The sequence below is a fragment of the Syngnathus typhle genome, linkage group LG22 (assembly GCF_033458585.1).
Source record: "Syngnathus typhle isolate RoL2023-S1 ecotype Sweden linkage group LG22, RoL_Styp_1.0, whole genome shotgun sequence".
NCBI classification, from domain to species: Eukaryota; Metazoa; Chordata; class Actinopteri; order Syngnathiformes; family Syngnathidae; genus Syngnathus; species Syngnathus typhle.
Genome location: NC_083759.1, coordinates 4766847 through 4789895, shown reverse-complemented (window position 1 = coordinate 4789895; position 23049 = coordinate 4766847). Strand labels below are relative to the sequence as shown.

The following is a 23049-nucleotide window of genomic DNA, read 5'->3' as shown; positions in this document are numbered from 1 at the left end:
ATAGAAAAGATGCAAACACAGTGTCTTACAGGTGAAATTATATGTAAAACTCGATCATTTCTGGTCTGTGTCCTGTTCTTAACTTTTTAAAGATTCGAATTCTAATAGCCACCACATGTTTTACTTAGCTTCAACAACTCAGATATAGTATTTTCTATAATATGTGGGTTTTATCATGTGTGTCTGAGACATTTCCTATGAATACTTTGTGCAAGTATGTAACAATATCAAATTGTACAGGTTGTTAAATTATTTATTTTGACATATTTTGCTTGCATGGTTGAATGTTTACCTGTAAAATAAATGAATTAATTAATAAATAAACTAATTAATGCGTTGTTAGCGAAGCTCTTCTGATTTGTTTATTTGCATAAATATATTCAGTATACACTATAAGAAAAACAATTTTTACTTTAGCTAGTGACTGCTGTGAACTACAATTTTTATACTATTTATTAAAAAAGGACTCACACTGTAGACATCAGAGGCATGAAAGAGTTAAGTGTTTGCAATTTTAAAACGTTATTATCTTATTCAAACAAGTAAACACGTCCAGCTGGTTGTGGATAATGGTTTTAATGGGACGCTCTTTTACGCCACTTTACGACAGTCCCACTCGGTGAACGGCAAGCCGTGTTCTGATGCAACGCGGAGTTGTTTACTATTCTTGCTTACAAGCATGATCAATGCGCATCTGTAAAGTTCTTTTCACTATTGAATACAGACGAATAACAGATACGGAAGAATGGGGAAGCCAAAGAAAAAGAGTGAGTTTACGTCAGTGTTTGAATTATCACCCCAGGTCCGGGAGTTCTTTGATAACAAGTCCACGATCAATAGCATGTCTCATGATTAAAACGATCTGTGAAGCATGGTTACCAATTGTACAGTTTCAATAAAAAGTTGTCAATGTTTTGTTGCCACAAGATGACATCATTTTTAATTATCGCCGCAAATGTGCACAGTGAGCGTTGGAGTGTTGTCGCTCCTCTCAATTAGTAAGTAGTTGCTAAATTATACTGTGATTGGATATCTCTGCATGACAGGTGACCTCAGTCGAGCCGAACTGATGATGATGACCATCGCCGATGTCATCAAACAGTTGGTTGAAGCACACGAAGAGGGAAAAGACATCAACCTTAACAAGTATGTATCACACCTGACTATTCAGATATTCTTTAAGTCTGAGCAAAGGTGTTGTGAAATAAAAAAAATCATGGATTTACAACTTTCAACAAATGTCACCCATTGCAGCTATTGTCACAACTTAAATATTTTCCAACAGATTAAAAACAAAGACCTCTGCGAAATACGGCCTGGAGGCTCAACCCCGTTTGGTGGATATCATAGCTGCTGTTCCTCCACAACATCGCCGTGCTCTGGTACCCAAACTAAAGGCCAAACCGATCCGCACAGCAAGTGGGGTAAGAAGTTCTCTGAATCGTAATTATCATTGTTGACATTGCATGTGCAGTTCCTGGTAATCTGTACAAAAGTGAGATGTTGGCTTCTTTTCTGTCTCTTGACAGATTGCAGTTGTTGCTGTGATGTGCAAACCACATCGTTGTCCGCACATCAGCTTCACCGGCAACATTTGTGTGTAAGTGACAGCTGCCCTTCAAATTGTTTTTCAACCAACTCCTTGGTTAGGTATTATATTTTACCTTATGTTAGTACTCGTGCAAGATTGTTATAAAAAAGTATTTGTCCCTCTTTGATTTCTGAATTTTTGCATATTCATCACACTTTGCTAATAAAATGATCTGCGTGATGATCTGAAACATTTAAGTATGGTAATTATGCGAAACCTTTTCACTGTAAATGTTCTGTACGGAATTGGTTGCACTGTACCCATTATGTATTCCTTAACTCGCATTTTTTTTAGATGAGAAGTCTTTTTTTATTATCACCATGTTCTGTCATGCTCATGTTTGTAGGTACTGCCCTGGTGGGCCGGACTCAGACTTTGAATACTCCACACAATCTTACACTGGTTATGAGGTAAGATGAGGTTTTACAAAGGTTTATTTTCCGTACTTAACTGCTGATGATAAGGGGCCACAGTAGTAACAGCACTACTTATAGACATCCTAAATTTGGTGCTTTTATTTGTTACTATTATTACATATTATTTTTTATTTGTCTCGGTATTATTAGCCTTTTAACCATTTTTTTTATTTGATGTTTTTCTTTGTCCTAGCCCACCTCAATGAGAGCCATTCGAGCACGATATGATCCCTACCTTCAGACCAGGCATCGTGTGGAGCAGGTCAGTCAAACGTGTTTGGCGTGGTGGTTGATGCCACTGGCCAAAGAGGGGCATGTAAACAGACGCTGTTGCCATAACTTTATTGCCGCAGTATGCAAATTACTTTCCTGTCTAGTTTTCCTCCCATTCAACTGTTTTTAATTTACTTAAACTAAACTACAACAATGCCGAAGTCTTATTTTTCATTCACAATGTGAGCAATGGAATACTCTTTGAAACTTTATTTGGTTCAGCGTCTAATATGAATTTAATCTTTTTTTTTTTTTTACCAAACCTTATTTTATTTTATGTTATCTCTAGCTAAAGCAACTGGGGCACACTGTGGATAAAGTGGAATTCATTGTGATGGGTGGAACATTTATGGCTCTGCCTGAAGAGTACAGAGATTACTTCATCAGGAATCTTCACGACGCTTTGTCTGGACACACCTCGAACAATGTGGCCGAGGCTGTAAGGTAACAAATGTTTCACGCCTTTTTCACAAGGGATTTTTTCCCCCCATTACAATCCTAAAATTATTATTTTTTGTTTTGTGGTCATAACAGTGAAAATGGAAACTCTTAAATCGAAGGGCCCCACTGTTACGTATCAATTTGATAAATAAATAATAATAATTTGAAAATGCCTCTAAAGTTGCATGACTATTGTTGTCAATCACATGAGTACATACGTTTTGTTTTTGGATCATTCATTTTGATGAAAATGGATAATATTTAAAAACAATGCATAATGTTGACTTGGAATTGAAAAGCCAACCTCACCTTTTTTTAAAAAAAAAAAAAATTCATAAATTGCCGCCCGGTTGAGTGAATGTAATATTCCATGTGTACACTAGAGAGAGCTGTTTAACTATCTGATTGCTACCTTAGCCATAGTTGGTCTAAAATATATTGCTCCCTGAATTCTAACAACACAATGCACAAAAACTGATCCCCATGATTCTTGACACAAACCCACCACAACAGAAACGATTCCATTATATGAAGCTTTAATTAATGCCTGTGTCAGCACGGTCTCCATTCGAGGTCTGATCCAAATTTCAGGAGAAATAGGGCCGTCTCTGGGAGTGTTTTGGGGCTGCCTCCATTGATTTCTCGCTTACCGAGGTGCTCAGCTTTGACTGAAATTGCGCCCACGCCTGCTCGGAATGGATGAGTAGCGACTTTTAAGATGACTTGGAAAAGATTCAAAGTCAAAGTAGAATTACCCATTTTGCTGCGGAACGGATGACGTCAGACGATTTGAACCAAATAATAGCTTTTTCACAAGACTATGTTTGTTTACTTCCCTAAAGACTGATAAGACCAAAGAGGGGTTTGGTTGTGCGTCACTTTGCCAGCATAAGTATGTGTTTGCCGTGTGTGTGTGTGTGTGTGTGTGTACATACGTATCTAAAGCTTATCAGCTATCGGCAGGCCTTGTTAAGATGCTTTGATTGTAGTAATTGCTATGGAGTTTCAGCCGCAAGTTGGCGATGTGTGTTTGTGTTTATAGGGTGTGTGTCCATGTTATGACACTCACCTCTCACCACGCTTCTACAAATCTTTTCACATCAGCAAGATACGGTGAGATAATCACCCAAGATAATAGAGTTTTTATTGATTCATTTCACACAATCTTGATTGTCCTCTTGCAAGCACAAACTCCTATAATTGGTGTAGATCAACCAGCAGACTGTAAAAAATGGATGTTTACTACAGCCGCCTACAGAATCAGAAGAAATGTGAGCTGGCATGAGGGGAGCTAATGGTCATTGCAAAAATCATAGGAGGATGATGTGATGATATTTGTGTTCGCCTACTTCAAATCAAGCTCTCTCAGATGCACCCGATTCTCTTGGTCCTGTCATCTGACCAATTGAAATTGGTCTTTTATGGTCGAACTAGTCTGAAAAATGATAGTGATGGATAAATTTGAACCAGATGCTAAAATTTAGCTTCACCGTTAAAAATGGGCTAGCCAAAAAACATTTTTCCACCTATGCTATAAGTCATGGAAAGATTAATTTGGCTTTAAATACTTAAAATTACACAACTTGGCTTCTGCTAAACTTTGATTAGAAAACAATGTCATTACAGTTTGTGTCACTTTAATTGTAAACAAATTAGGATATAAGAGGATTGCAGCAAAAAAAAAAGAGAAACTTTTGGGTTTGACTGGCAACAACCTCCCCTTTCACAATTTCATAGCATCCAAAATAAGAGCCGTATCATTACCCTCCCCAAAAAATCCATCTTTCACAAAAACGATAATACCGTATTTTCCGGCCTATAAGGCGCACCGGACTATAAGGCGCACCTTCAATGAATGGCCCATTTTAAAACTTTATCCTTATATAAGGCGCACCGGACTATAAGGCGCACCATTAATGCATCATGTCAGATTTTGAATCCAATTCAAATCATTCTCCATTTTATCTTTTTTATTTCAACTTCAGACGGAACAAATTACTTTACAATCATAAAATAATGATCCATAGTCTTTTTGAGTCATGATTCATAGTCTTCAGCGGGCCACTTATGATTGGTTTCATGACACAATACTTCGGGCCAGTTTGAATTTAGGAAATTGGTCCATATATAAGGCGCACTAGACTATAAGGCGCACTGTTGGTTTTTGAGAACATTTTAGGTTTTTAGGTGCGCCTTGTAGGGCAGAAAATACGGTACTCAAAGTGGTAACAATATACCCAGCCAATGTTTTTCCCCCAATATTCTTTTCATTTGAAAATATGTGAGGTCTGGATACCAACCACAAGCAATGAGAATTTTCCTAGGTATCTGTTAAAGATGAATTCAATGCAACTTTCTTAAAACCGAAGCTTGTTAATGAGTTTATTCAAGCTTTTTTTCCCTACAATCTGGGATGAGAGCAATTACAGCCATCATAACCGTAAAGTCAGGGGCAATTAAACCAAAAGAATGTGCTGAAAGATGTTGAGGTAGCTGATGATGCTTTTTGGCTTACTGTTTAACTACAAGGAACACCTTTCACAGTACATATACTGTATTGCATTCGTTGTTATCATAACTCAAAGAATGGTACTGAGTCAATGTTTTAAAAGTATGTATGCATATACAATCAAAACTTTCTCGAAATAATGTATTTCGATTGCTTTTGACAAAAAGCAAATACTCATTAATATCTCATTTAACATTATGTGCTTTGCAATCACATTTTTTTTTGCGATCATATTAATTTCGTTGCGTCTGCATGTCCTTAATGCGAGGTTAATGTTAACTCTGCGAGTAATGAGCCTTGCACCCTTTTCAGCTTGCAAATTGATGGTGCTAAATTACCCCAATAATGTTGTCTCTGTCAAACTATGGTAATTCGTAAAATAAAATGTCAAAGTAAAAGATGCACTATGTTGATTTGAATATTTTTTTCAAAAATATATCCATCCACAGGTACTCTGAGCGCAGTAACACCAAGTGTGTAGGAATCACGATCGAGACGCGCCCCGACTACTGCCTGAAACGACACCTGAGCGACATGTTGGGCTACGGCTGCACAAGACTGGAGATCGGTGTCCAGAGTGTGTATGAAGATGTGGCCAGGGATACGAACAGGTCAGTGCAAGAGTTTTCACGGACTTAGCCAGACTGTATATGTTGTTTTTTTTTTTTTTTGTGGGCATGTTACCACAGGGGCCACACAGTTCGAGCTGTATGTGAGTCTTTCCACCTGGCAAAAGACGCCGGCTTCAAAGTTGTGGCCCACATGATGCCGGACCTGCCCAATGTCGGCATAGAGAGAGATGTGGAGCAGTTCATTGTGAGTACCTACATTATTATTATTTTCAGTATTAGTATTGGTACTGCTATCGGTCTTGTTTCAAGGTATCGGTACTTGCGACACTAGAAATGAGAAATAAGGATTAAATCCAAGTGTGCCTTTGTGTGTTGTTATTGTGCCATTGTACCAAAATAAGGTACATTTTCAAAAATTGTTTGTTTTGTCATTAAAACGTTTTTTCCACATTACACAAGTATCATTATTTAAGCGATACTTCCTGACAAAAAAAGTATATAGACATGAGCAATTTATCTCATAAATCATCATTTCTGATTGCCTTTCAGTGATTACTTTCGACTCAATAACCCTACTTTTGCCTGAAGAGACATGCTGATGAGTGTAAATTGTTTTTGTAGGAAAAGATCATAGCGGGGGGGGAGCAAGAAAATTTGTTTTGGGGATGAGTGGCTGCGTCTGATGAGTATGACAGTAAATAAATAAGAAGAAATTGGAATATTTTTTACGCAAGTTGATTTTATATTGCACTCCTCCAAATGTTCTGCTTGTAACCCTGAAATTACATCCACTGTGCTCCCAGTAAAAAAAAAAAAAAAAGTATTTTTCTCAGGTTGATATCCAGCTCATTAAGGTGATGCATCAGTCATTAGCTTTGTTGTTCATGGCATCGTCAGTTCTTATTTTGCTCCACCTCACTGTGCGTCATTACTACTTACTGCACAGTGGTGTAGTATCAAAGAAGTCCTTCATGTAGAATCCAAAATAGCAACACCGTCAATCCCGACTGTGAGGTGACTCAAAAGATGAGACTGTCAGATGTCTCGCAACAGTAGGCTCACCGCAGCTCTGATTGGAAACGCGACTTTAATGCGAACGTGACGAATCAGAACGGAGCGTGACTGTAGGAGATCAGCAACTCGGTTTGATACCTTAAACAATTTCTGCTTATTTGGTTGCTTTTTTTGCTCAGCAACACTAAAAAAAAAAAATCAGTAATTAAGAAACACAAATGCCAAACAGACGTGTGACTAATCGGTGAGATTGAGACACGCCCCTGCGGCTCTTATGGAAATTTGTCAGTGTCTGAACACTTTGCGTTTGGAAACACGTTTTCTTTTATTAGTCTCTTCAACTTTTCAAATGTTCTTTCATCTTTATGTTTGTTGGACCTGAAAAGTTGAGACTCACTGCTTTGTAAAGCCATTCAAAACCTGGATTTCCCCCTACAGATAATAAAAAAACAAAAATAAGATAACTAACCATCCCCGAATCTTCACTACAAAGTATTTTTAAGAGATAATCCACACAAACACGGAGAGCTTGTTGATGTAACTGCAGATGGAGACCATCAACCCAAACAACCTTCATGTCGCAAGGCAGGAGAGCTTACATGCCGTCTTGAAATCCCATTTATTTTTATCATCTAAATAGCGAGAACAAATCAAACGCTTACGATATGACGCAAGCATCAGATGAGATTTCACTGGAAAGATTTTGAATCCTCCTTGAAAATTGAATTTTAGCTTCATTGGCATAGCTCCAGTCGTGATGAGCCCAGAGGAAGCCGGGATATCATTTTTGTCTCATAATAATAATCAAATGTAATCAATTTGTTTATAATGTGATCTTATAGAGAGGCAGCCGTCAAAGCGGATGACAGTCAGTGCAGGCAGAAATTGTCTGTGGCACAACTCTGCATCCTCCTTGCGTCTCCCATGCTTGTCCTGATAGTGAAATTCGATTACAATTCCCCTCCAGCTTGCGAACCTCTCTCACTTATCTCTCGTTTACAGATGCTCTCTGTCCAGGGAGAGACGTCCTTAACAGGGTTTCTCTCCTTTGAGCAGCAAGAGCTCTGATACGAGTACTAAATAATATCATATAGATTTAAAAGCCACCCGAATAATCTTCAGACACCTTTATAGGTAGGACTGTAATATGATTGGTCGCAATCCTACCCCAAATAGATTTCGTGCCCGGCAGCGTGAGAACAATGATGACGACTTATTTTTAAGATTCTTGTCAAAACTTTTACATTGGTGATCGTAGCAGTCGGCAAAGAAAAGTGTCAAATGACAAGAAATGATATTGATCCAGATTGCTTCATCTGTTTGGTTTTATTGAATAAGTCAGAACTGTCTTCCAGTGGTCTCGGTTTTTACACAATGGATTGCTTGCTCATGATGTTTGTGTCGGGAACTTTGCTCATGGATCATTTTTTTTTGTAATATCGAGACGCTTTTCAATTAATCTCTTCTGACATAACCTCCGAGAAAAACGTTTCTTGACAGCTATAGTAAACGCTTGAAAAATGATCTACTGTACAGTGTAATTCCCAGTTGTACTCTACAATATGTTCTGTTTGTATATTTTTTTTATGTTAAAATATTATTTAAAATTACGTAAAACATTTGGAGGCCTTTTATTGATTTCATAAAAGATTTGGACTTTTCTGATAACCTTGTTGACTTTTGAGCCCCTGCAGGATACACTCATTTTGCCAGTTGCAATATTACAAATAAAGAGAAGCTGTTTTGTTCTTTTAAGTTAATTTAAACATATAATAGACAAAATGTTTGAGGTACATGCTTTACTCATTCTAGATTTTGCTACTTCATTATTTCATTATTTGTATTTTTTTGTAAAGAAATACCATGCAAGACATATTTTGTGAAATTGTTTATGAATGTTGTACATGGAAAAAATGTGAATAAAAAGTGTATTGGGGGGAAAAAAGAAAAAATTACGTAAAACATTTAAAACAAACAAACAATTAAAGGAATTTGTCTGGGTTGTTTTTTCCAGGAGTTTTTTGAGAATCCAGCATTCAGGCCCGATGGATTAAAGCTATACCCGACTTTGGTTATTCGGGGTACGGGCCTATATGAGCTGTGGAAGACGGGCCGCTATAAGAGCTACACACCCAGCACCCTGGTGGACCTGGTGGCCCGAATCCTTGCACTGGTGCCGCCCTGGACACGGGTTTATCGCGTGCAGAGGTAAGTGCATCAAGTTTACCTCTGTAAGGCTGTGCGTGTGGTTTTTTTTTGTGTGTTACAGCATTCCTCTTAAGACTCCTTGCTTTTCTGAAATAATTTGCCCTGTCTCCGCCCATTAGGGACATCCCAATGCCATTGGTGAGCTCCGGAGTGGAGCACGGAAACCTACGGGAGTTGGCCTTAGCCAGGATGAAGGATATGGGCACTGAGGTGAGACGTCCCTATTAAAGTAAAAGACTAAAAAAAAAGGAGTCCAAACACTCACCGGAATCATCAAAGACTTCAGAGCATAGATCAAATTGATGCTAACTGCGGAATTTGCCGGAGCTGCAGCGCTAGGAGAAGAGGACGGATTTATAAACCTGCCGAGAATAGATCAGAACCAATGGAGCGTAGAATAGAAGTGAAGTACCTCCCCTGAGTTCATTCCGATTGATAACACCCGCATCATCATCCTCCCTAGGACCTGCTGGTAACCTCCAACATTTATCAGCCAACTTTACCTTGACTTCACATTGTACTTTCACATGGAGCAAACTCATGCAAACATGAAATGTACTTCTTTTCAAATGCACACATGCTGAATGCTCAAATCGGTCCAATTATCTTCTACTTCAATTTCATTTTGCCTTGTGTGCAGTGTCGAGATGTTAGAACCAGAGAAGTGGGAATTCAGGAGATCCACCACAAAGTTCGACCCTACCAGGTAGGTGAAAAGAATCCGGAAATGATTCTTATGAAAGAGTCTTACGGTGTTTTCCGGTGTGTTCAGGTGGAGCTAGTGCGAAGGGACTACGTAGCCAACGGTAGCTGGGAGACCTTCCTCTCCTATGAGGATCCCGAGCAGGACATTCTGATTGGACTGCTGCGTCTACGCCGCTGCTCCCCGCAGTCGTTCCGGGCGGAACTGAAAGGGGGCGTGTCCATCGTCCGCGAACTGCACGTGTACGGTAGCGTGGTTCCGGTCAGTAGCCGAGACCCCAGCAAATTCCAACATCAGGTACATTCGGCAGAAACGGATACGACACTCCTCTGGTTAAAATGTAGGTTAACTGACCTGGTTTATTTTGGTTCAATAGGGATTCGGGATGATGTTGATGGAAGAAGCGGAGAGAATTGCCACGTATGAACATGGCTCCAATAAAATGGCGGTCATTTCAGGTGAGAATTAGAAGTATAAGAGTTCTTAGGAGTCCAATTGCTACAGTTTTGAAAATTACAGATTATTTTAGGTGGCTGTCCGTTACTGGCAGTTTCATGAATAACACTTACCTCGATAAATTAGTTTTCTTCTCCTTTCCAGGTGTAGGAACGAGAAACTACTACAGGAAATTGGGCTATGAATTAGAAGGCCCATATATGGTGAAGCTTCTACATGAACTATAAATGAACTGAAACCGGACTTTTTCATCATAATTATGGACACACAGAATTTAATTTTAATTCATTTTTATCACGTTTGAGTCATTTTTAATGAATTTAAATGTAATTTTTTTTTTTAAATTACGTTGTGTAATTGACACGATTCCATATCGGATATCTACCGACTATATTTCAGAAATTTAAGAAAAGGTTTCCAAACAGATTTGAATGGCTTCATCTACCCAATTATGTGTCAGTGACTCAGTCAATAATACGGACACGTAATTAGAATATTCTTCATTTGGCCAGGATGAGCAGCCAGGTTAAACTGCAAATGGACGAGATCCCCATTATGAGCCAAGTGGTTATTAATTTTAGACGGGAACAATATCCTGACCTGCTAACTGTTGTGTAATTACACCATTTTGATTTATATGCCACTATTTAAGCTACATAAATTAGTTTCCGTCATTCCTTTAATCCAACTTCATGGGGTGTCTATGAATGCTTTTCATAGAAGTTAATGGAACCCTTCTTTTTTTTCAAAGAATAAAGTGCGTCAATATCATAACACCATGGATTGTGAGTTTGCCTACGTTATTATCAAAACACCCCCACCCACTTCTCCGAAAGGTCATTCACCTCTGAGATGATTTCCTCCGCCAATGACGAGGATGCCAGCCCCTGCAGGACATTGTCAGTGATTGCCCCATAAGAGTGTTTTAGTGGCTCATTTGACACAGCCTCAGCAATTACAAGTCCATCTGTTTTCTGTCTATTGAAAATTGACTGAATGCTGTGTGGAGCCACATTTCTTCCACGCCCTTTGTCATATGAGCAATAAAGCACTAATTCCTCACCCGTCCACCAACAGTATGTCTCATATAGGTCCCAATTGAAAGGGCGTACTGGAGGGGGTGTGGGGGGGTTGAATCAGAAGGGCCATGCGTAATTTCCTGCATGCGGCGCTCGTGTCGTGACTGATGTTGCAGTCCTGACGCATTGAGGTTTCGGCCACATTCACATTTTCTCTCTACGCTCGCACTGTGCTTATCAGCTGTGAAATGGCAAAGGGCTTTTCCCTCCCACCCCTCTCCGTCTTGCTGAGTCTTTTTTTCTTGTACAGGAGCCACTTTGGTTTAATCTTCTCTGCAACACTCACAAACTTAGAGCAGGGTCTTGCTACTTCAGTGGTTTCTAATATTTCTTTGGTGTACCACAGAATATTTTTGCCCCCTCACTCATACTGTAAGTGTTGATGAGTCTCCTTAATTCGCCTTCCCTTTGAAATAATGGCTTTAAATGATGACTGATAAAATAGTCAATTAATTAGATTTTTTTTTTGTTGCAGATGAATCGATTAATTTTGACACCTCTACCCACGATAGTTGGTACCGTATTTTCCGCACTATAAGGCGCACCGGATTATAAGGCGCGCCTTCAATGAATGGCTCATTTTAAAACTTTGTCCATATATAAGGCGCACCGGATTATAAGGCGCACTTTCAATGAATGGCCCATTTTCAAACTTTGTCCGTATATAAGATATATACGGACTTTGGACACGCCTGCTGTAGTGGCTCAATATTGGTCCATATGTAAAGCGCACCTGATAAGGCGCACTGTCGGCTTTTGTGAAAATTTGAGGTTTTTAGGTGCGCCGTATAGTGCGGAAAATATAATACATTTTTTAAGAATGTTACACGGATTTACTTAAATTTCAGTACAGAAATCTGTCCAAAATGTTGAGTATCTTCTGATTTCCAACCCGATCTGCAAAATCATTAACCCAACGTTGGGTAAAAGAAATTCAATCTGCTTAAACTACACAGCAAATGTTTCCTGCAATACTACTTTGGCCTAAAGCATGTTACTCATACGTCATTAAACGCCTATGCTTCGTAAAAAAACAGATTTCGAACTTCTCTTGCATTGTTGACAGAAAGAAACAGGTGGAACTGGTGCTTAAAAGCTTCGGCGCCGTTTAACAATTGCATTTGTGGCAGTAAATCAGCCATGAGTAAAAATTACAGTACTGTCTGATGTACTTGTTTTTTTTTTTTGCTCAATGTAGCTTTGCAACATTTGCAGTAAAGATGCTAACATAAACGATCCAAGCACTCACGCCAATGGTCCAAATTGTGGAGCTCAACTGTTTGAGCCCCAAAGCCCAATGAAATGCTTGTCATTCATAGAGCCAGTCATGCTGTTAGAAAGGCAAACAATGGGCTGACTCAGACACACGTTAATGAAATCACTGCAAGGATTGTGACGAGTTAATTTTGCAACTGGATTTGTGCTCTTTAAAAATCCAAAAATATGAATTTTCAGTTGCACTTGCGGTGGTTTATTCATTCTGTCTATGACTGTGGCGCATGAACTTCACCATACACAAACACGTTCTCGTATTAATGACTTCTTGTATAACCTATTTATTTGGTGGTCTCTCTTGCAATGCTGTACAATGGACACAGCGATTACACGTTACATTAAGGCAATTAAAAAGAAAACCTAGTTTAATTCAAATTCGACCCACAAAAAGAAAGAAAAAAAAAAAAAGAAATGCAATCAATGTAGTAATCCATTTACATAAAGCAACAGCAGTAATCTCTCGGGTTTCATTATAGTCGTTTACAATTTAAAACAACTTTTACATCCAACATGCTCCTTTTAATGAAGGGCCGGCGGCAACAGCATGAGGCTTTCATCGAACGCAACTCGGGTAATTCCCAGAAGATCTATGCATACATAAATCGTACGGACATAGATGTACAGGCAACAGCTCAGTCGGGGGGGTCAAATTCCATTAAACGTTTAAAAATACAGCCTATTTCAGATAACCAAATCAAAACATCCATATATAAATTTATTTGTCACGTTATAGATTATTTAAGGATATAATCACATCATCATAGCATTTGAACCTTTTGTTTACAAGTGATATAGGGTTGAAAAATTATGGGAATGATTAAAGTTGGAAACTTTCAATGGAATAAATTAGGATTGCGCAAAATTAAAGTTTACCTCTTAATGAGAAATTCATATATAGCTCGGGAATGTATATATTTGAGCATAATCCTGACTACAAACTCGTAGGTTCATTTCTTTTGCTTTGTGCAGTCAGCCTGAATTTGAGAAACCTTCAGAGATGCCACCACGCAAGTGAAGTGGGTTGGAACAATTAAGACATTATAATTCCCTTGCATGTGGGCTGGAGAAGCTTTTTTTTTCCCTTCAAAGGATCTCTGCTTACGAAACAATATGTTTACATCATGCTTGAATAGGATACTTTTAATCTACCCTCAATGGTAAATGAATCCTCACAATGAAATTTCAAAAAGTGGCCCCTGTTGGGATTTCAATGGAAATTTAACAAAAAGCCAAATTTCACAGATGGTCACATGGCGAGCGAAGGATGACTCCCCCCAGTCTGATCAACAGCAGCTCTCTTACAGAAAAATTGAGCAGCCACACTCGCCTTGAATCGTTTGATGTGGCCTTGCTTTCTCGGCAAATCTCCACTATTATTTACTCGCGGCGGAAACGCCGCAGTTAGCTGGCTCCGCGGGCAATTTTTCCGTGGTGGCTCTGGCCATTAGGAGCGCTTTGTCTCAGTGGGAGTCCTCTTTCAAAGCCGCTCGCACTCTGGACTCCAGCTGCTCGGCTATGGGCCGGGAATCCGGGTTGGAGGCAAGCATGTCGAAAAGCAGCCCACACATGGCCGGGCCGGGAGGGCTGGGCAGCGGGGCTGCTCTTTTCCACTTCATGGGAATACACAGCTGGAGGTCGGCATTCTCCCACAAAGCTTCGCCTAGTGGCATTAACCAGCGACCCTTGCACACATAAGCACCTATAAGGGAACAAAAAAAAAACCCCATCATCATCATGGTCTGATCACATAAGCGCAGTGAATCATTCTTGTCGTCCTTCAAAACTAAGAACAAATGGTATCGCTGGTGTCGGGTAAAATCCTTTAAGATCTTAAAAATGTTTTTTCCTGGAATATGTCACAAAGGGAATGCCAAGAAAAGCCCACTTGAACAACTGAACTTTTTTTTTTTTTTTTTAAACACCATTCAACATGTTTTCAAACTTATCCCCAATTATGAAATGGTGTGCACACTTTTTTTTTATTGTTTTCCCCTTTAAATAATAAAGGAAGGTGGAAATATCAGCGGAAAAACTGAAACGGCGATGATTTACGATTCTTCACAAGGTGCTCGCTTTTCCACCGCAGGATCCCGCACGTCAAGAGACGCAGAAAGGGAAGGCGCCAAGCACTTTATATCGATATCCATGACTACACATTCTATCTTTTGCAAAGTCAAATACAGTAAATGTGTGACTATTGAAAAAGGAAAGAGTCAAGTCGCATTTTCGCCGTCTGTGAAACGCCCTTCAGCCGCCTCTCCCATTATCTGCATGACAAAGACGATTGTGCTAAATTCCATTTTGCCTCTGTTCTTTTTGGGGGATGCTACTAAAAAGCTCTCTCCCATTGTCACCGTTTTGAGCCAGCGTATTAAGGGTATCGCTGACCCAGGGATGTTTTAATGGAGACACTGAAGAATAACGGTTCATATCACGCACCTACCAGGTTGACTTTGGCTGGAAATATTTTCTGGGAGGGGAAAAATAAAATGTGTCATAAGCCTATCAGTATGACAAAAATATGACATTAAAATTAAAGGTTGAACTGTTGCATTGGAACGTCATACAGCCTCAAGGCTAATTAAAAAAAAAAAAAACAGCTCCAACACATATTTCATTAACATGAAGTTTCAATTAATCTTCATTAATGGAAAAACCCTGACAAAAAGGCAGTGTTGAAATTAATGAGTTTTTATTACCACACTCAAATTGTTATCTGTGGTTTCCACGGCAACGGTGCTTTTGGGAAAGATGAGGCAGACGCAGAGTTGCGCGCAAATGTCATCTTGAATTAAGAGGGACAGTGCCGCTTTAATTCCTTCTTAAAATTTTCAACCGTCCCTCATCTGGCTGCCATTTACATGAACGATTAATCGGCCATGCTTGACGAACGCATGATGTATAGTATCTGACACTTTTAATATGTCCCAGTTAATGGAGTCAAACTCGATTCAGTGCGCCTCATCGCCAACCTGTAAGATTTCACACGTACGCACACACTCAACCTTTTCGACCTCCCAGTTGGGGCTCCACCTGGTAACGCAGGGAATGCTCATATCAATTTTCTCTCTTCCAATAAAAGCCAAGAAATGCTATTCCTGGACATGACTCGGAAAGATCCTCCGAACGGCACAATTTCTGTCCATTATTGACTCACCTAGTTGTTCCTGTGTGGTTCCTTCCTCCAAGAATGTAATTCTCTCCAAGACAGCCCAAAACATCACACCTAGCGAGAAGATGTCCGCCTGAGCTGTGTACGTGAGCCCACCCCAAACCTCTGGGGCCATGTAAAAGTCGGAGCCACAGGTGGAAGAAAAGTACTTCCTGGTCAGCTTTCCATCCACCCGACCCTCGCTCATCTTGCTCAGACCAAAATCAGCGACCTGGAAAAGACATCAATCGCAGCAATCTCTTTGAGCTTCTTAACTGGAGCTTGGCACGATTTGAGCAAATATATTTCAACACTTTCTCAAACCAGCCAGATGCAGACAAAACATAATTTGGGTAAAAAAAAAGTTCAACTACAAGCCAAAGATAAGATAGTTACAGAAGGACGTACCTTAAAAATAGGACCATTCGCTGTAACACTAACGAGCACATTGTCAGGCTTTAGGTCTCGATGGATTATACCAAGACGATGCAGGAAGGCCACGGCACTGCTGAGCTGTTGCACCACACTAGGGTTCCCATGGGCGTCCGGTGGCCTGGAGAGCAGGTACTGATTCAAGTCACCTCCGTCACAGTATTCCATCACGAGCCAGAGGGCAGAGCAGTGCAGAGATCCTGTCCGCTCATCCTCTCTCTGGGACAGCCTCTTCCTTGATCGATTTGAAGGCCTTTTTGAAAGTGAAGGGGAGAAGTTAGATGACGGACTGTTGGTCCTGTCTTGAAGTCTGGAAACAGAGTTACTCCTCCTATGAGTGTTGGACTGAGAACCTCTAATTTGAGCAACACTTCCTTTTAGCACACTTTCGACTAGACGTAAGGGTAGCTTCCCCTTCCTTAAGGGTTTCAAACTCTTTTGTCCTGTCTGCAGGAGGGAGCTATGCAGTGCAATAACATTGATGTGGTTCTCCGCTGTGACTCTCATGGCCCACAGTTCTTGTAAGTAGAGTTCAATGCTTTCTGGATCCTTGCAGGGAAGACGCTTGATAGCCACTTTTTGTCCTGTTTTGGCTACGTGACCCTCAAAGACCACACCATAGCTGCCTCGTCCTACCTCCTTTTCTAAAGTGAACAGCTCCTCCATGTCTCACAGGCCTGTTGAACAAGGATGACACACATAAAATACATTTTTATGACAGAGGTTTGTCCATACATTTAAATGTGGTTAATGAACAAATTGCACTTCCTTCATAATAAATAATATAGTACATAACGTTACAGCATGTCTGAAATTCCCAAATACATGGAGAGAGTCAAGTCAAGTTTATTTATATACAGTAATCCCTCGTTTATGGCGGATAATTGGTTCCAAAAACCACCCGCGAGAAGTGAAATCCGCGAAGTACGGTCACCAACAAGAAGTACTGGGCAGGCTAACGAGGTAAAGATGCTAATTCGCTATTGTGCTAACACGCGAAACACACTGGCTCTTATTTGTTGTGTTATCTGTTTATTTATTATTTATTATTACTCTTATTATTTATTGTTTGTGCCTTTTTGTTTATGATGTTTTTTACTTTTGCGCTATGCTTGCTGGCTCCGTTTTGCTCCTCTTATGTATTGTGTTATCTGTTTATTTATTATTTATTCATCACTCTTACTATTGAGTGTTTGAATTCTTGCCTTCTTGTTTTTATATTGTGTCGCGTACTCGTATGTCTATTGTGTTATGTGTCTCGTCACCGTGGGATAGAGAAAAACGTAATTTGTAATCTTTGTGTGTTGTGACATGTGGAGAGATTGACAATAAAGCTGACTTTGACTTTGAAAAAGGACTTCTAAAGGAATGTAAACGAACATTTGGAGCAATACTACACTGTCCTAACGGTTAGACCAGGGGTCACCAAACTACGGCCCGCGGGCCGGATACGGCCCGCGGGACCGATTAATCCGGCCCGCCAACCCTGAATAAATTGTATTATTAAACTTTTTTTTTTTTTTTGCTCATTTTGCCTGCAATGACTGGGTTTCCCCAGTAGATGGGGAAGCTCGCCTGCGCATTTACTACCGGAAGCCGTGTCAGAAAGCTCGGTGCACACTCACAAGTGCGTGTACGGACATGGCGCACTCGCGCTCTATTTGTATCAGTCCCGAATTTAGAGCGTGGGCTGTGACGACAGCATTCTTGTAATTTGCGCGCTGAGCTTTCAGATGCAGTTTTGCGCAAAAGCCACCCACAAACCTTCCCCTGGAATCCTTCCGTTAAAATGTCGCCCAAGTAAAGCAGGGTGAACACAGTGCCGAGCGTTTAAAAGAGTTGCCAATTTGGCTCGACGTACGCGACGTGACGTTCAGCCACATGAACGTCAACATCTACCCGTCACAGATCGAGGTAAACGGACCAACACCTCGGATCTCGCCTAAGAATTGCCACAACAAATTTTACTCCAGACTATGACGCACTATCAAACTAAAAACTAAAAAGTGTCTACAAGCCTACTGGAACCTACAAAAGGATTATAAGGAAGGAACACAAGAACTTTAAGAGACTGCTCATATGTGTCAGAGAGGTTCTGCTCTGACAACTGAGCTGAACTTTTATCTGTTAAGATTGTGCATGGCACAACAGAAAGTTAATGTTCCATGGTTTTTTTTCTATGAAGAACCCAGAGAGAGTTATTTAGTTATTATTTATTTCCTGTTTTTTCTGTGAAGAACTCAGAGAGGGTTTAGTTATTATTTATTTCATTAATAGTGTTATTATTTGTTTCCTGACTTTTTTTCTGTAAAGAACCTGGTAAGGGTTATTAAATAACCGTTATTTGGTTATGTGTGGCTTTCTGGAAAACAATAATTTTTTAAGCTCCCCTACGATCGTCACACTTTTTCTGTTACAAACTGCCACCGGCCCGCCATCAGAGAAGGGAAAGGTTATGTGGCCCTCACAGGAAAAAGTTTGGGGACCCCTGGGTTAGACACATGTTTCCTCAATTTAGAAGTTTCATTTTGACTTTTAAATGTTTTTTTAATTTTTGGAATCCGCGATGTAGTGAAGCCGCGATAAACGAAACGCGAAGTAGCGAGGGAACACTGAAGCTCTAAATCATAGACAAGTCTCAAAGGGCTACGTGATCAAATTTGTACAGAAGTCAGAGGGAGTCTTTCACTAACCTCCGCAAACGCAAGTGTAGTCATTATTGCACTGAGTATTTGAATAAAAAACAGTATACGTTTGGTATAAACTAAACAACATAGCGCTTGACCGAATGTTTAAAGTTACCCGACTAATATACAACTGACGCTAGACACGGCGGCCTTATTTGTCAATGCGCCATGGGAGTCGCACCAACATTGACCACATTTCAAACTTACCTTTGAATTTACTGAAATCAAAAGTTAAAGTGAAAAATATGTAAACAACCCGGCTGTCATTGCGAATTTGTTGCACATTTCCGTGTGGGGAGGAAAAAGCAACAACACAAAACCACGTAGGCGCACTTCCGTATTTGGACCATCCCGCTTGCAGTACACCCCACACTTGATTGGCTGCAAAAGTTCAACACTGTGTTTTGATTGGCCAGTTCGCAGTGGTGGACTGTATAGGATTTGAATTGCTTTCAGCCAATCACGATGGTTAAAGTCTATGATGAAATTAGTCGACAATGATTTCCTCGAGTAGAAGCTTTCTGGCAAATTCTGGCGTTTTTATCGAATTTTAAATCAAACCTTATGCAAAACGTTAGCTTTCCTGACATATCCATTCATTGAATTTCTATACTGCTTATCTTCTCCAGGCCAGGTAGCCCAACCACTTGCAAGCACATGTAGACAAAAAAAGAAAAAACATTCACACTCACTTCAACACCAAATGACAATTTAATGATCCAACATGCATGGTTTGGAAATGTGGTAGGAAGCCTGAGTACCAGGAGAACACACAAACACACAGGAAACATGCATGCAGTTACAAATAATAAAATGGGTTAAATTATCAGTCTTAAATTCACTAATAATAGTTCTTATATCCATGGATCAACACAAGACTCACAACAGTCTCCTTAAAACAATTTGACAAAAATACGCATGGTGCAATGTTATTTTCATTGCTGCAGTCACAGTTAATCACATTGACAAACACAATGTGAGCACCGCATTATTATTGGGGGTTGTTGGTAAAACAGCAGAAACACTGATCACAGATGCGGCATGTGTGTGTGTGCGTGGTGGGGTGGGGGTGTATGTGTGTGCTTGTTTGTATTTCTGAGAATATAATAGGAAACTGATGCATTGAGAGACACAAAAAGTGTGTGTAGCCTACTGTTTGTGTGTGTGATCCGTCGCCTCCATCAGCAATGCTAATCTTGAATAGTCTTCATTACTTAGGCAGAATGAAGTCAGTCACACTTGACTTGTTTTTATCTTGAAGCGAATGCCCTTTATTCTATTATCATATCTCACATACTGACAGACGCAGATGGTGGCTATAATATACCTTTCGCGCATTCTAGGTGGGTGATATTTTGTGGGGGAAACAAACCAAGAAGCCGGAATTGAATTTCCAGGAGAAGAAAAAATAAATAAATTGAATATTACATTTCAAGCTTTCTGAAAAAAATGGATTCAATTGGAATTTAAACTGTTATCACCTCTGGATTCTGACAAACAGTTTTTCTACGGTAGCTTTGTTGGCTAATTAACGAGTCCATCCATATAGGAAGGGCAACAGTAATTATTTCCTTGATTGAGGTCAACGCCCTCCCGTTTAATCCCGAAAAGGTCTATCCTGAGCTCCCTCCAACAGAGTGAGCATCAATAAACACCCACCTACTATGGTGTCATACATTTCACAGCAGTCACCATATGAACATGAAAATTGCCCTCCATAAAACGCAGAGTTTCAGTGTCAATGACATCCTTATTCTTCGCTATTACATTCCTGAAGTGTTTAGTGGAAGACTGCTGGGATGTATTTCTATCAAATGTAATGTTCTTCTTCGTATAGATGCCCCCTGGCCATTATGAGCTGGCAATAGAAAAAAAAGATCTTGAATGCAAACACGCTAAATATCTGCTGCATATTTTACTCTTCACAAAAAAAAAAAAAAAAAAAGTTTCTCCTTTCAAGAAAATGCCACCTCAGATGGAGAGCACATGAAGACCTCAAATTTGAAATTACAAAAAATGACCACAGGTTAGGATTAACTTTAATTGTGTGATTTTCGCTCTTTCTTATCCGAAGTATATAATTCATTTTTCCCCATTCCCAAATATCATTCTAATCCAGCGACTAGATAAACATACTCTACAAGAAAAGTAATCAAAATTGTACACAGATTGTAAATACTTCTGTATCTAATCTGTTTTCTTTACTGCTTATCCTACTGGGAAGCTGAGTGGTGGAGTACATACTGGCATGATCGCCATTCAATTACAGAGGTGACACGTTGAGAAAGACAGCTGAGCCCTGATTGGTTGTTACCTGAGACCAGGCAGCTGTGACGTCATTTTCAGTCGACGGAAAGTGGCAAAATGGCTGCCTCCTGAATTGAATCATAACAAGCAGGTTTCGTCCGTATAATTAATTTTCCTAGAACGAAACATTAATCAATTAATTCGACTAGTTGGGATACACAAAACATATTACAAAGAAAATTTGGGGGGTTTGACCTACCCTTTCTTTGCGGGACGATGATTTAATTTAGATTATCTAATGATTCGTTTGTTCTCGCTTGCTATTGAGATGCCAAGTTTTTGAAAGTAGAATTTGTAATCATGTTATTGCCAAAGAAAAAGCAAATTATCCCCAGGTAAGTTTCTCCTGATTTGAAATGTTATGGCTTTTTGTGTGTCACCTGACATTATATCTCAAGTTTTGATTAACTTAAGGAATTTATTTTCTTATGTTGTCCAATCCAGAATTCTACAACACAGAAGTACATGATGATGTAAGTTATCTTAATTATATGCCTTCCTGCTTAATTTGTCATACTATGTTGAAGAAATAAATGCACACAACCCTAATAATAACCTGTGAACACATTACTGTAGCATTTACTGTGCTACTTTCTTGCGCTTTAGTGTGCAATCATGCCAGCCTGCAAAGCAATTACGCATTTCTATTCAAAGCTATTTGTGTTTCTAATCCGTGTAAACAAATGACATGTTATGACAGCTCTAGTTTGTAGGCAACATGTTTGCAACTGCTTGGGCTTCATGCCCAAATAGATATATTTTTCAATCATTATTATCATTATTATCCTGTCTAAAAGGAGAAAAAAAATGTTGTCATCACCCTCGTGAGGATAAGTGGTTTGGAAGATGAATGAATGAATTATTATATAAATAATGTTATCCTGTCTAAAAGGAAAAAAAAATGTTGTCATTGTGTATATGAGATAATGACAAACATCAGTAAACTGTTTTGAAACCTCGCACAGATTTTATGTGTATAAAAAATATCTTATTACCTTCATGGTAAGTTGTGACCATGCCAAATGGCTAGACTGAGAGGGGTCTTGGTGTGGCACAGAGCCAAGTTCAGCTTCACTCTTACCGTTGTCTGTCTTGGCCACCAAAGGAAAGCGTTGAGTGGCCGGGCTGTGGACACCGGCGATATCAATGACAGGCAGACCCCCAAACGGCCGCTTGCTTCTCTCCTTCTTATCTGAGCTTTAGTAAGGGCTCTTGTCTATAAGCGATTCAGCCATCACTATCAACCTCCAACAGGTACACATGGGGCATTCACACTTTTACAGGGCACTAACGTCAGCTCAGGTTAAAAATGGAGTTGCTGTTTTTGGTAACACAACTGAGGTCATAATCGTTGCTTGATTACCGTATTCCCCTTCATTTACTTTCCGACAAACTGTACCACACGTTTATGTAAAGGAAGCATTTATTTGAGGGAAGCTTTTAATAAAAATACCTTGATAATTCTGTTGGACCACAATCCAGATTTTCATTGTTTAGTTTATCTTCAGTGCTTTTTTATTGATTGTTCTTTTGTCACTTTCAATTTATTTTCGTGACAACTGTGGGCTGTTCAACCAAAGTTAACCTATGTGTGTAAATGTACTGCTTGGGGCTATGGTAAAAGTAATTACAGCGTGTCAAATACCTGTTTATTCCCCCGAGGGGGAAAATGGAGGAGTCTATTCGGGGAGAGGTGTTTATTTGTTCCAGTCATACTTTCCGAGTCTCCTCTTTTCCTAAGAGACTCCTTTATTTTAATGCCCTCTCCCTGTGTCCTCCTGGTGTCACATTTCTCCCTTATCTCTCCCAAATTTGGAGGTTAAAGTGTGTTTGTGGGTGTTTATTTTCACCCGTAAAGCTAGACGATCAGATATGTCGCAAAATCCAGAAAGGTGCAGAAAGAACAAACCTGCAGCTGAGAGTGTCGAAGCAAAG

At 39.7% G+C, this 23049-nt stretch overlaps 2 protein-coding genes across 2 annotated transcripts; one reads left to right on the top strand and one right to left on the bottom strand.

The window, feature by feature from the left end:
• Nucleotides 1–598: 598 nt before the first annotated feature.
• On the top strand, nt 599–10964 carry elp3 (elongator acetyltransferase complex subunit 3). Its single transcript, XM_061270307.1, has 15 exons — nt 599–767; nt 1047–1146; nt 1286–1424; nt 1530–1600; nt 1938–2001; nt 2201–2269; nt 2570–2724; nt 5680–5841; nt 5920–6046; nt 8831–9024; nt 9144–9234; nt 9665–9730; nt 9797–10024; nt 10104–10185; nt 10328–10964. Exons 1-15 carry the CDS (start codon nt 746–748, stop codon nt 10408–10410), a joined length of 1653 nt encoding a protein of 550 aa, XP_061126291.1. The 5' UTR covers nt 599–745; the 3' UTR covers nt 10411–10964.
• Nucleotides 10965–12794: 1830 nt separating this feature from the next.
• si:ch211-63o20.7 (Serine/threonine-protein kinase pdik1l-B-like) lies at nt 12795–19162 on the bottom strand. The gene is made up of 4 exons (XM_061270324.1): nt 19015–19162; nt 16097–16797; nt 15695–15920; nt 12795–14236 (listed from the first exon to the last, which is right to left on the bottom strand). Exons 2-4 carry the CDS (start codon nt 16784–16786, stop codon nt 13998–14000), a joined length of 1155 nt encoding a protein of 384 aa, XP_061126308.1. The 5' UTR covers nt 16787–16797; nt 19015–19162; the 3' UTR covers nt 12795–13997.
• Nucleotides 19163–23049: the final 3887 nt, after the last annotated feature.

What these genes read in the sequence shown, in the direction of transcription:
- elp3 (XM_061270307.1), top strand. Translation starts at nt 746, where the DNA reads ATGGGGAAGCCAAAGAAAAAGA. An exon ending in AAAGACATCAACCTTAACAA is followed by an intron (nt 1,147 to 1,285) that starts GTATGTATCACA and finishes ATTTTCCAACAG; the next exon opens with ATTAAAAACAAAGACCTCTG. An exon ending in TAAAATGGCGGTCATTTCAG is followed by an intron (nt 10,186 to 10,327) that starts GTGAGAATTAGA and finishes TCTCCTTTCCAG; the next exon opens with GTGTAGGAACGAGAAACTAC.
- si:ch211-63o20.7 (XM_061270324.1), bottom strand. Translation starts at nt 16,786, where the DNA reads ATGGAGGAGCTGTTCACTTTAGAAAAGGAGGTAGGACGAGGCAGCTAT. An exon ending in CGAATGGTCCTATTTTTAAG is followed by an intron (nt 15,921 to 16,096) that starts GTACGTCCTTCT and finishes TGTCTTTTCCAG; the next exon opens with GTCGCTGATTTTGGTCTGAG. An exon ending in AACCACACAGGAACAACTAG is followed by an intron (nt 14,237 to 15,694) that starts GTGAGTCAATAA and finishes GTTCCCTTATAG; the next exon opens with GTGCTTATGTGTGCAAGGGT.